This window comes from Thermobia domestica, chromosome 1 (genome assembly GCF_964235325.1).
Source record: "Thermobia domestica chromosome 1, izTheDome1.hap1.1, whole genome shotgun sequence".
Lineage (NCBI taxonomy): Eukaryota > Metazoa > Arthropoda > Insecta > Zygentoma > Lepismatidae > Thermobia > Thermobia domestica.
The window spans coordinates 58,809,020-58,822,955 of NC_137454.1; the positions used below are offsets into that span (position 1 = coordinate 58,809,020).

Consider the following 13,936-nt stretch of genomic DNA (forward strand, 5'->3'; position numbering starts at 1 on the left):
GTGACATGAAATCAAGCTATTTTCGAGTTCTGCTTAAAGCAAAAAACATTGACAATTTTAAAGAATTCTTGCCTACTACAACAGTGAATATCAAAATCATGCCTTAAATGGGTATGACACAACTCTCCTTCCACACATGTCAAGGAATATTATCTTACATTAAGATCAGAACACAAACTTTTTAAATGTGATATTCAATAATGTATAATTTCATTCTTTCAAAAATCACGAAACAGATAAAAGATTTCTCTAATAGAGTTTACTTCCTTCTATATATTAAGAGAAACGATCTTTCCCAAAAATGAGTTCTAACCATTTATCATAATTTCTCCTAGGTTGTCCCTGGAGGACGACCTTTAATTATGATCATTTGGTTGCTACTTGAACTATTAAATTAGTACCAATCATTAATTTGCTTCTCGTCTGTGGTCTGGAGTTGCGCGTCGTTAAGACCACGGTGTTCCCAATTGAAAGGATATTCATTTAAACGAATTCATTGGATTGTGTTCCTCGCTTTGTTACACTAACTCACATCGTCACTCGTTCCTGCCTTCCCATTACTGTAGGTTGTAAATCTAACACATTTGTCGGAGTCTTGAACACTTCATACAATCTCTTGAGTGTGCTGGAAATGGTTTCTCATATGTTTTCTGGAACTTTCTACGCAAAGCAACTCAAGATATTAAATGGAATGAAATCTTTGTTTAACGTCCCACGACTATGTGTTAGGCTCAGGGAGACGATGATTAAAGCAAGTGAATGATGGAATTGGTGGATGAAAAACTGGGAGGAAACAGGAGTACCCCGAGAAAACCCACGAGCACTATGATGTCCACCACAAACTTACTTGGCCGGGGATCAAAACAGGGATCCCCGCGCCAGAGGTGAGCGCTCTACCACTGAGTCACCGTGGCCCCACAGCATACACTGTGTCTTTTCCTATATTGTCGTTTTCTTGAGTACGTCATAACCAACGTGTGACTGGGTAGGGTGGCCAGAACAAAACTTTAAACTTTCCTCCTCCTTACGCAAAACTCTTGTATTTAAAAAGGTAACAGTTACAACGTTACTGAGTTTTAGTTTCCTGCAGGATTTATGTACTCTGAAGAATATAATGCACTCTACTACTAATTATTTAAAAATAACAGTGGTTTCAAATTGTCTAACAATTTCTCAAAGTGGAAGTGCACTATGGAGTGCACTGTATTATGCTAACTACCACGAAGGAATTTAAATTCTTCTGTATGAAATTATTGGATGTGTTTCGTGAAAGAGTGAACACTCATAATTTCAAGAGTGTATACTTTTGGAATTCTTTTTCATATGGACCTTATTTTTCACTTTCTTCATTCGTACAAAGTGATGAATGATTTTTATCTATCGGAGCATTATCTCAGGAAGTTAAAGTTTATATTACAAGATATGTGATTGCTGTGGAAGTTTCATCACAATCGGTGATAAAGACACACGTCATCCCTTGCAACAGTGATCCTCTTAAGTTTAAGTTAAGCGCGCTTCCGTTTTATCTAATTCAACAGCACGCATCAGTTTCGTACTCAAACACGTTTTCCTACATATATAGTGATCCCACGGAGTCATGAAGTTTGACCTAGATATACAAATTTCAGTATCCAATAGAACGCAAGCGTTTGTCCCGATCATTCACTCCGAACCATGAAATCTCGTGTCATTTCTCGTGCTAAACGGAGAACATCTCCGGAGGGTAGTGTTGGCGAATTGTCTCCAACTTTCGTTTTGTTTATTTTCGTTTGCGTTCTTTTATATTTTTGCTATTATCATTGTTCCTATGAAATTCAAATAGTTGCTAGTGTTCTTGTTATAGTTCTCTAAAGTTTTTTTTTTTTAACTCGTTCGTCATGTCTTTTAAGTTTGGCAACATTGTTGGTGAACTAATGCTGTTTCACGTTCAATTATGCGTTCGGAAGGCAACTCCACGAATAGTACTGAATTCTTTCGATCCATCACACGTGAGGCAAAGCACTTTTATGATTGGTAATAAAGTCCAAGCTCCACGGGTCGTCGCGATCGCTATAGTAACGTTATATGTATTATTTATTGACTTTTAAAAATTGGAACCTTACCTTTTAACCTTTCCAGAGCGAATTCTTCGAACTCTAACAAAGTAATGTTACATATCGGTGGTATTTTATATAACTGGACATCATGCGAATAAAATTCACTCAATTCTTCCTTCACGGGATTAACTGCTCTTCTACGACGAACGACTTCCATTATACTTTCTTCTTAAAATGGCCTGAAATAGTAGCAAATATATAAACTAAAAAAAGATAATATTCTAAGATAAATCAATATATGATTTAATAATATTTAATACTTTTGGAGATTAGGTTGTTACTTTCGTCTTTATTATAAAACAGGGTTGGCAAAAACTAGTTAAAAATGTTCTTTTTGTATAAGCTTTTGTTTGTTAACCACGTTTTTTGGTTTAAATAGATTTGCTTCATTTATTTAGATTATATATTGATAAAAATTTGGCCTTAACGTCCTTATGCGACAGTGGGATTATGAAGGACGGGACTTACAGCTTTAAATAGGAGTCCGAAACATCAGTCTGTTTGCACCTAGGGAAACTGTCCTCCACCTAGATTCGAACCTGGGGCCCTTGATTACAAAGGTGACAAGTCTACCGACTCATCCAAGGATACCTGACAGAAATACGTCATACTGATCCTGCGTGCTTGTGAATATTTGAATTCACCTCAGAGAGAAAAAAAGATACACAGCTGCTGCTGCACACATGAAATCACTGTGCAGTACATCTAATTTAGTTAGTTCACTTAATTAGAAATACTGCTACTTAATTTAATTTGTATATAAATAAAAGAAGTGAATAACGACACGAATCATTTGAGTTCACTTTAGCTTTGAACCATTCACACGTATACATACGAAGAAAGAGAATACCTTTTATTCCAATAAATTACTTACATTTATTGCGGAGAAATGCAAGGCATTTGAAAACATTGTAATGAGCAAATGTAATGCAAAGGTAGCTTGTAGTAATCACCTGCAACAGATTGGCGCGTGTTTTCCGAACTTATTTTCCTTCATGTGCATACTCACCAACGTTCATTCGCCCGCTTTCTAGGAACGCAACAACGCGAAGGCCTTCAGGTCTGCTCTGCTCTGAATTGGAATAAATGCAATGCTAGCTTGTAGTGACCACCTAGCACTGGTTATATACTCTTCTTACGAGTAACTGTTATAATGGCATGTAACTGTGCTGCCAAAATAGAGCAGAAACAAGGAGGGTAGAGCAAGGTTAGGGAACTTTGGACTCATTTTGTTAAAATTAAGTGTGTAATTTCTCATGTGTTTTTAACAATTTCAACTGAAGAGGATGTTGTAAAGTTCACTTCTTTTAAAAGGACAAATTTAACTTGAGGGTGCTGATTCGATTGTGCTCGTTCTCAACCTCGAGAAGTGACCACACCGTCACAAGAGGTCCAAGATCAGCTATTTTCTCCCTTACAAAGTAAGACGCCATGTTTACTTCCGAAGAACTAATGTGTCTTGCATAAACTGTCACCTGCGTTTTTCAAGTGTCTACCGCCCTGATATCGAATTTTCAGCCTTTCTTCTAACCCTTCCTTTTTGTTGTTTTTGTAGCTTGTTAAATTCGCGCTCGGGGTTAGAATTTTCAAGTGAAACGGTGGTGTCTTGAAAGTATACGGAGACGACACAAAGCCAAAGAAAGAAAGAAAAAAAAAAAAAACTGGTAGTGGAAACATCTGAACTGATTGAAACGTATTCATTCTTGGTACCGTATCAGGTACTTATGCATTAACTGTTTAGGAGAGAACATAGCGTCTCACTCTGAGGGAAAGGAGCTAGTGGACCTTAGATATCAAGTTTGATCAGGTTGCGGTCACTTCTTGTCGTAGAGACCGAGCTCAATCGAATCAACTCAAAACATCTTTACTCTTAAAAAAAGGAGGACACAGCTACTCTATTTTACCCTGTTTGTTCTGTATCCACATTCTGTATGAAATTACGTATTTCAGAACCCCATTAGAAGATATTGCAGCCGGAATGAGTTACAGTAAGCAGATGATTACGATTAGGAATTAGATTTCTAGGTTCCCGGCATCTAAGGCCATTTTAGACCGTCATAATAAGGTATGACGTCCCTCTACCCAGGGAAAGGAGGGACGCTATCTGGGACATTCATGTTAGGTATCATCCGACATTTCTCTGGTCCGAGTGATGAAAACCCAGGAAAAACTTCACTCAGCGTGTCTAATAGTGTCTTTAGAAAGCTCAACATTTAGTTGGCGACAAAAGCAGATATAATACTAATTTCCTTTACATTAGAGGGCATTGCTCGAGCAGACGGTTCTATCAAATTGACACATTTCTTACATTTTCACGTTAGGGTAGAACATTGTATTTCTTTTAGCAGAGCATGCACTAAATCAGGAGCCACATTACTACTTGCAGATTGACTTTAGGAGGGCTCAGTATAAATAATGTGGACGTATGGCATAAAAACTAGAGCATAAAACACGAACCAACTTGTGCTAGATAGCCACTGAAAGGCAAGAATATCTGAGTCAGGGTGGGAGCGCAGCAGGGGACCCAAGCGTCAGCGAGAGGGTGCTTCCCTAAAGAGCAGGTGCGTCAGCGACGGGTGGTATAGGCATAAAGGAGGGTAATGAGAGTACACCTACGCATACAATACTTCCGCTGTCACTCAAAATTCATTCAATATGCTGCGCTAACATGAATTACTTCACACTTTCACTTCTTCACACACACGCACAAAAAAATCACATCGTATTTTATCTGTCTCCTATTTGGTAGAACCGTCTGCTCGAGTGAACCCCGTCAGTGTGTTGTGTGTGAATGTGGATCTTTATTCTAACGTGCTAATAAAACTGACTCTTTAGATGCTTGTTCCGAAATGTTCTAATTTCAAGAATTTCCATTTTCCAGCCTGCATATTTTCATTCCGTAACGAATAACAAATGCTTTGTAAGCCACTAACAGAATTGTACCATAATTAGGAACTTTAAAAGAATATTTCTGATGCTACTAACCTGTATAAAAGTGATTTCCTAAATAAGTTCAATATATTTCCACAAGCTCACATATCACTAAATTATTCACTTATATCGAAAAACTATAAATAAATTTACAACTTAATTTCGTTCGCGCCTTTTATTCAATGTTGCCGCTCAATATCTTTCTCTTCTTCGGTTTCTCCAAAACATACAGTTAATTCGAAGCCTCGAACACAATTCATGTAGGCTACAAGTGTAAAAATAGTGTTATGTGTACCTAACCCCAAGGAGGATTTTTGAAATCAAAGCGAAATCGTTCTAAAGTAAAGGTAACAATTAGGAAAAGTAGTCACAATGAAGCCTGGGGTAAAAGGATTAGCTCGGGAGAGTAATGCTTCCGGAAGTACGAACGAAATACACAGTTCTGATTGGTTGGAGTTATCCATTTCTTGCCATGTAGCATTCAAATAGCAGAAATCAAATGCTTGCGGCCATCGGCTCTCGTGGACGAACGTGCTAGCGCTAGGTGCTAATAAAGAATATCGTTTTTTGGTGTGGGTTCAAACGCGGCCCAAGGATTTTTTAAATTTTCATAACACTTTTTCCTTAAAATAAGATGAAAATAATACTCAAAAAGTGATTTACTTACTTTTGTGCAGATAAGTAGGAGGAGGAGGAGGAGGAGGAGGAGGGGAAGTAATAGTAGTAGTAGTAGGAGGAGGAGGAGGAGGAACAGTAGTAGTAGGAGGAGGAGCAGGAGGAGGAGTAGGAATGGGTTAAGAAGGAGCAGGGCTCGTTTTGTTCCACCTTGACCCCTATTATATAAATTTTATGACCAACTTCAAACAACTGGGTAGAATAGCGCGTAAAATAGCTGGCTAGAGTAGCGCGAGAAAAAAACGTACTTCCGAAAGCATTACTGTCCCGTGTGGGTCATCAGGAAAGAGTGCACTTTATACAGAACAAGTGATTTTGCCATGTTGTTGAAATGACGCAGGGTAGGATCGTGTTTGCTTAGGGTTAGGGAAGTTTGGAACAATTTTGATAAAATGAACAGAGTGTAACTGCTCGTATTGCTCTGTATTATATCGGTTCCGATGAATACTCTTACAAAGCAGGCCTCTGACAGATACATGTGTTGTAAACGAAACGAAATGGAGGGCAGTTCGCCGATGACTGTACTATTCCTTCACACTGTTTGTAAGCAACCAAGTCACTGAGTGCATTGTTACCGGTAGTTGAAGGTTAAATCTGCCAATAGTTATTTCTGTTATGATATAGTAATGTCTGTTTAATAGTTGTTAGGTCAAAATATCAAAAATTTTCTTGTACGCCTTATATCTGAAGAACTATATATAGTATAACCAAACCCAAACTATCACTTAACTCAGTATAATGTGCTTATTCCGTATAAAATACGAAAACTTGGTTTAGGGGACGTTCAAAAATTTTGTGGTTCATGATCCAAAACTAACAATATATTTCAATTAAATACAAAAGAATTCAAAATTATATTACACAAAATATAAACAGGAAGAAATGAAATCGAAACTACTCAAAAGAAATTGGTATTACTTAATGCATATTTAACAAGGAAGTGACATAACTACACTCAGTGGCAGCTCTAGCGGGTAGGCCGGGTAGGCACGGGCCTACCCCCAAAAATTGAAAAATATATAAATGCTAAAAGATACAATAAAGAATAAATATATTTCCACTATTTATATTAATGGTAGATAATTATTTAACAAATAGCATCAACTACTATTGTAAAACTAAATTTCCTACTGTCATTAATCATTCAAATGTATCCATAAGCGAGGGAGGAGGCCTTCCCAAAATTAAAATCCTAAAAAGCCGCCCCTGACTACACTGAGTTTGCATTCACATACAAATTACAGTTTTAAAATATGTAATTATAACGTCAAAAGAAAAATTATTGCACAGGGAGTAATATATATTCTTTGCTATCCTTATTAGAGTACAAACACCTTATCCAGTTCCTTTCCAGGTGGTAAAGAGCCAAGGACCGACGAGACGTTACCACGTGGAATAGAAACAGCTATGCGCTATATTAGGAACGATGTAAAGCGAACTTCGCCGGAAACGCAAGAAATGCGTCCCTATCTTCCTAATGAATTCAAGACTTCTTGCATTCCAAGCACCACTGGTTTCAATAGCAGTTGGGGCGAGAAGGTTGTATTTTCTTTGCTTTTCAGCTTCTCTGCGATTAGCAAGAGCTTCAGTGTTCATTACAGATAGAGGGAGCATATGTATCAGCGCATGTAAAGTGCCATTTAAACATTTTCTCATTATCCATGGAACCATGTCATCCCATTGATTCGCTTTGCATCCGAACGACAGCAACCAGAAGGTTCCCGTGTTGAAGGAATCCCAGCAGTGTTAAGAGGTCGTAGTATTATATCATTAACGGAGAAGTGTTGGGCATATCTACAGCGCTCTTCATGCATGAAAGGACATGCAGGCCACGTTGGTTAACATGATCTGCACAAACTGGACAGCGCTGAGGCTCACAAACAGCTAAACCTGAACGTAAGGCAACAACAATTCGAAAGCTTTCATCTAACAAACGAAAGCCTAAAGGCGGAGAAGATAGGAGCCATCAACAATGCACCCACTGCGGGAGATGAGGCAACGAGGAGCCTGGCTTTATCTTCCGGAACAACAACAGATTGTAACAGATGATTATGTAAGTGAGATACAATTTATGTATACCAAGATGACTGATAACACTTTTTGCTAATTTCTGGGAGGTTTGTATCTGGTACGATTGCCCACCTATTAGAGCCTTCCTGAACTGAACCATCTGGATCCAAACAATAACCCTGTGAAATGAGAACTTCGATTAAACGCAAAGATCCGTGATAAGACGCTAAGGATGTAGGAATCGCCATATCCACAGCTCGTCGAATACCAAGACTGTCCAAGCCAACAAGTAAACATGCTTGCATCCAAGAGTCGTCATTTAAGGAGCAGTTCAGAATTGATTCAAGACCAGTGTTCAGGAGAGTATCATATTTTTCCAGCAAAGAAGTCTCATGCCAACATGAAAAGTATTGTTAAAAAAAAAAAGGTTAAGCGAGGGGTTGATAAAGATGCCCGTAAAAGGAAAACGGTTGAATGGGCTGAAATTGAGGAAAGTCTTGATAAGAACAATTCTAAATTAGATATTTTATTCAAAAGCGCATTAGTGAGTGCTTCTGAGATGAGAACAGCACCTAGAACAGAAGACAAGCATTCTGAATTGTTAGAGGGCATATGCCTGGTGCAGCCTCATTAAATCTTCTGAAGATTTCGTCGAATGTTGTTTCTTCTAATCCAAGACAACCAACCTCTGTTTCAATCAAAAATTTTCTTGTACGCCATCCTAATTGTCTGTCCAATCGCTTATATCAGCTCTGCAATTTTCAATTTGACGTATATCCTTTATAACAAGAGGGTAAAATAGCTGGTAATTGGATATCTGACCTACTGGCTTAGTGAACTCACCTACATAAGTAGACTAGAACCTGCCTTCCGGCAGAAAAGTCGGACAAAAGATTGGAGTAGTGGCGGATCCAGGGGGCGATCACCCCTCCCAGAAGAGGAAACTTTTTTATTTTATATATAAATAAATCCCATCTCAGAGTTTGGAGCTCTTAAAAGTAGCTCTAAGTAGCAGTATTACAAACCACCGCCCCCCCCCAGAAGTCCGTCCTGGATCCGCCCCTGGATTGGAGGGAGAAGTGTACTACAGAATTTTAGTGTAATTTATTCCTAAGCATCTTTTTATAGTCACTGTACATATTCGCAGTTTCGTTCACATTTCATAAATACATGTTCCATTAACAAACCTACAGTGTGGAATAAATAACTTTTCATTAAATAATCCACAAGGGGTAGTTTATTCTTCGAGATGTTTATTCGAACGATTTTCTCCAAAACGACTTAGTGAATTTGCTCATATTTCATTAACAAACCTACAACATAGTATAAATTATTTTTCTCTAAAATATTCACAAGGTTTAGTTTACTCTTGAGGCTGATTTCTTTTCGGATGATTTTCTCAAAAACCAAGGCAGGTTTGTTCATACTTGAGAAATAAATATTCCATTAATTATGGTATAAATCATTTTTCATTAAAAAAAAGTTTTCATGTAGTTTTACGATACGGATCCATAATATAATTAGTAGTAGTAGGGTAGTAGTAGTAATAGTAAGAACGGGTTAGAAGCCCAATATGGGTTTCTGTTCTCGACATAAAATGGGCAAATTAAACACTTCCCCAATTTTATCCGTACATTTTGCAATATGTGGAGCCATATCGTAAAACTCATCTAATTTGTAATTTATAGAAAGAAAGCAAAAATAAATAAGAACGAGTAAAAGGGAAATAATCGGAGAAAAACGCAACTATTCCAAATTAATTTTCATTGCATAGAAAATATTACTTTTCTTAATTAAATCGGCCTTCAGCATTAGCCGGGAAACAGACATGCAGACAGAGCAGAAGATTGAAAAAATTCAACGAAACTACAAACCTAAGATAGAAATGCATTGAGGAGACCTTTCCCATCGCCAGGAAATCGATTTGCTGAGGTATGGACGCTTCACGCTCGAAGAACGCCATACGAAGCTACAAATAGACCAATGATTTGTAACGTTAATCTTTTTGCCTCTAAAACTCTGTCGCGCAAGATCTCGCTGTGCGAGCTCATCCTATTTGCTTACCTACATCACCGAAAAACAAATTTAATATGGGAAGAAGACATCCAATATATAAAAAGACTGTTTTACAATCCTTTGGATCCTTCAGAGTACCTAGAAGATACCTTCGACGTCCTCCCAAAAAGAGGGAAGTCGCCGAAAACATCGCCCTCACAGAAGAGAAGGGAAGAGACTATTGCTAGCCGACTAGGATGCTGGGACCCCGACTTCTTATTGGTCACCGCACAGGATTGATCTTCTAGCAATTTTGATGTCCAATGAATTAGAGGACTTTCCATTCATCTTTATGGACTAAACAAGTGCCGCCGAATAACTTCTACAAACTGTGTAGTAGTGAAGTGTTTGTGTGAGTGTTGGTGCCAATTACGACGAACTGGAATGGAAAACTTTAAGTTCGTAAGTAGTAAGCATTTATTGACATACATCTGAATCTGTTGCAGTTTCTTTACAAATGCCTATAACTCTGCTCTCCCGTCTGAATGTCTGTTTTAGGCTAAGTGTTGTTTTCAGTCCGACACTCATCAAAATTTTCCTAGAAACTAAACCCCAAATTAGATTCATTTCAGAAAACAAAGGTACTCGCATTCATATTCATATTCATATTCATATTTATTTGCCTGTTCATAGCTTACAAATGAGGACAATCCTCAATTAAGCATTACAGTTGTCAGATATGATTTACATTCTCTATATATTATCAGTAAGGTAAGTTTCCACAGAGTAATAGCTTTTTTTAACAATAATTCTAACAGAGTATTTCTAAATATCCGTTTTTCGTTAATGTCCTTATACTTTGTTGGTAATTTGTTATATAATTTTATACAATTCATATACACAGTTTTGCTAAAATTTGCATAATTCTGTTGGATAATATACATATTACAATTCTGCCTAGTATTGTATGAATGAATCGTATTAGCTAAAGTAAATAAATCCTTGTGCTCGATTACATACATAATTGTGCGATATATATATAAACTAGGTAATGTCAATAATTTATATTTTTTAAAAATATTTTTACATGAGGATCGTTCAGGCATGCTAAACATTATTCTAATAATTTTTTTTCTGTATTTGGAATGTACTAGCACTTATTCTCGAATTCCCCCAAAATATAACACCATAGTTTATTATTGAAAAAACTTTGCTATAGTATAAGGACATGACAGCTTCCTTGCACAAACTACCTTGCAACCTACGGAATGCAAAGCAGAGTGAACTGAGTTTAGTATTAATGTATTCAACATGAGTATTCCATGTTAAATCTTCATTAACATATACTCCTAGAAATTTAATAGATGGTGTTTGACATAATTCTACAGTGTCTACAGTTATTGGTACAAGTTCATTTCTTTGGCCCGGGAATCGAAATTTGACAATGTTAGTTTTTCCTAAATTCATAGTTAATTTATTTATGTTTAACCAACTAATAATTTTTGTTAGCGTCTTTGTAGTGAGCCTTTCTGCTTCATTTACTGAGTCTCCACTGACAAGAACATTTATGTCATCAGCATACAATGTTGACTTCACACAGCCTAGACTGTTAACCAAATCATTAATATATACAACAAACAAAAGAGGTCCCAATATTGATCCTTGTGGTACTCCTTTTGTTACTTTCATTAAAGATGATTTAAAAATTTTTCTTCTGCCATTTACCTCTTTACAGATGCCAACAGTTTGACTACGTTCAGATAAATACGACTTTATCCAATTGTTTGCCACACCTCTGATGCCATAAGAATACAATTTTTCTAGCAAAATACCATGGTCTATAGAATCGAACGCCTTAGATAAATCAACAAAAATACCAATTACATACTTTCCTTTATTTATATCCATTGCTACATCAGAGATGAAATTAAAGATTGCAGTGTTGGTTGACTTCTGGCTTTGAAACCCGTGTTGACTTGTGGATATTATATTATTTAAAAGGAAAAAGTTATTTAGTCGCGCTTTCATTGCTAACTCAAATATTTTAGAAAAGCACGACAAAACTGAAATAGGACGATAATTATTTAACTCCAATTTACTTCCCTTTTTATACACAGGTGTAACTCTAGCTTACTTAAGCCGCGTAGGAAAAATTCCTGTCAAAAATGAATGATTTATTATATGACAGAGTTGATGTGCAATAAGAAGAGAACTTTCCTTTACAATCATGGTTGGCACTTCATCCCAACCTGGAGAGCTGGAGCTTTTTAAGCTTTTTATTATTTGTAAGATTTCTTCTGGTGTAGCTGGTTTCAGGAAAAGCGACTTAGTTATTCCGCTCTGTAGCTTAGAGTTATTTTCTTGATGAGCTATTTTAATTGGGTTAAATGTTTCTAAAGTTAAGAAATATTTATTAAAATGATTTGCAATCTTATCTGGGTTATATACTACTTGAGAGTTTATTTTTATTGCATCAATTCCTGTTGTTTTTACCTTATTCATCTTACCATTAATTAACTTCCACATAGCTTTACTTTTGTTTCTTGCTGCTAAGATGTAATTTGTACTCATTGCATTGAGCCTCACACATTACCTTTGCTATTAATGAATGTTTCCTTTTGTTCACAATTTACTCCACGAAATTTGTGTACTCTTTATTTACTCTAATAATCTTCCTCGTATCGTAATAACATGAGGATACGTTCTAGATTTGTAGGTATGGAAAGCTCATCTGGAAAAGAGCGTTTAGTGTGCGCTGTGCCTCCGAGCCCAGGTAAGCCTCAGTAGCATAGCCACACAACGATATAGTAAAACTGCACCAAAGTTTCTCAAGGGGTAGTTTACTCCTTGGATTTTTTACGAAAAATTTTCTCAACGACTCAGACTATTTTGTTCATATTTCATAAATAATTATTTCACGAACAACCCAAAATTGTAATCAGAGGCGGCTTTTGGAGTGGGCGAACCGGGCCGTTGCCCGGGGCCCCGCACAGAAAAGAGCTCCACGCATTAATTAAAGTATATGCAACATCGCGTATTTTAATTGGAAAGAAATATAAGAGAAAATGACAAAGCAAAGAGAAAATGTTTACGTATTTTATACACGTATTTTAGCCAAGTATAAAACATAACAAACTTAATAAGCAAACTCGAAATAATATGTACTAATAATCCTAGGTGGGACTAAAATTTAAGTTGCTACTTTGCATAGCTAAACAAACGGGTCAACTTGTATAGCTTTAGTACTATTGTAAACGTTTACCATGCGAAACGTACGTGCGAGGAGAAAATTAGCAAACGCTGTGTTCTTTGGTAGTATATAATTATCTTTTTCTCCGATCTAAAGGTAAGCAATAATGATGTAAAGTCGGATTACAAGAAGAACTTTTGGTATAATTATTGGTTTAAAAAGTCCGCAGCAGTGGCGTAGGGAAGGGGGGGCCAGAGGTGCCGGGCCCCCCCAAAGAGGTCCGAGAATGTACTTTCGCACTTTGATGTTTGTATTTTTTTTTATATATTTTTATGTTTATATACTTTTTGTTTATAATGTTTCTATATGTACCTACAACATCCTGGCTACGCTACTGGTCCGCAGTGTTTCGGTTTGGATTTTTTAATTGGAGTGTCGCGTGAAGCCTAAAAGTTCGTAGATATTTTAGTTTATTGTGTGGAACTAGTTTAGAAATGACTTCGCGTGACTGGGATGCCGGTAGAAAATATGAATCAGGAAGTACGAAAAGAAAAAATCTGAAAGAAGAAAGGAGCTAGAAGAACAATTTTGTGGATCATTGTTTAAATATTTAACATCAAGTTAAAGAAAAAGTGTTTGCATGTGAATCCGTCGGTAAAACGGAATGTGAACATACAACGGCATTGAAGTAGAAGCGGGACCCAGCAGCAGAGTTGAGGTACAACAGCAAGTCCTGCAGTTTGTGTGGAGTCATTGCGTACGTCGTCATCCGCAATTTCGCACACATCATCTCAGTCAATAACAAATGCAAGTGTTTGTAACGTGTCTAATGGAAATATGGAGAATGACTCAGGGTTATGGTCACAGCAAATGAGTGACAAGGGGCGAACTTTAATAGTGTGTAAGAGCTCTATTTGAGCAAAAGTAGATATTTACTGTGAATGAAAATGGACGACGTTTTCACTATATTAGAATTTTAAGTAATGGCGAGAAGCAAGACAGGAGTTGAATGATTTATTCCAAAGCAAAAGATGCAGTT

At 36.9% G+C, this 13,936-nt stretch overlaps 1 protein-coding gene across 1 annotated transcript in view; it reads right to left on the bottom strand.

Annotated features, from left to right (window-relative positions):
• The window catches only part of LOC145685056 (DNA primase large subunit-like), a 40,058-nt gene extending 34,820 nt beyond the window's left edge, over nucleotides 1-5,238 (bottom strand). The window contains exons 1-2 of the mRNA XM_081757401.1: nucleotides 5,082-5,238; nucleotides 2,103-2,275 (exon numbers count right to left, since the gene is read on the bottom strand). Coding sequence (XP_081613527.1) covers nucleotides 2,103-2,253 — 151 coding nt within the window. The 5' untranslated portion in view covers nucleotides 2,254-2,275; nucleotides 5,082-5,238. The remainder of the gene's footprint in view (nucleotides 1-2,102; nucleotides 2,276-5,081) is intronic.
• Between the last annotated feature and the right edge of the window lie 8,698 nt (nucleotides 5,239-13,936).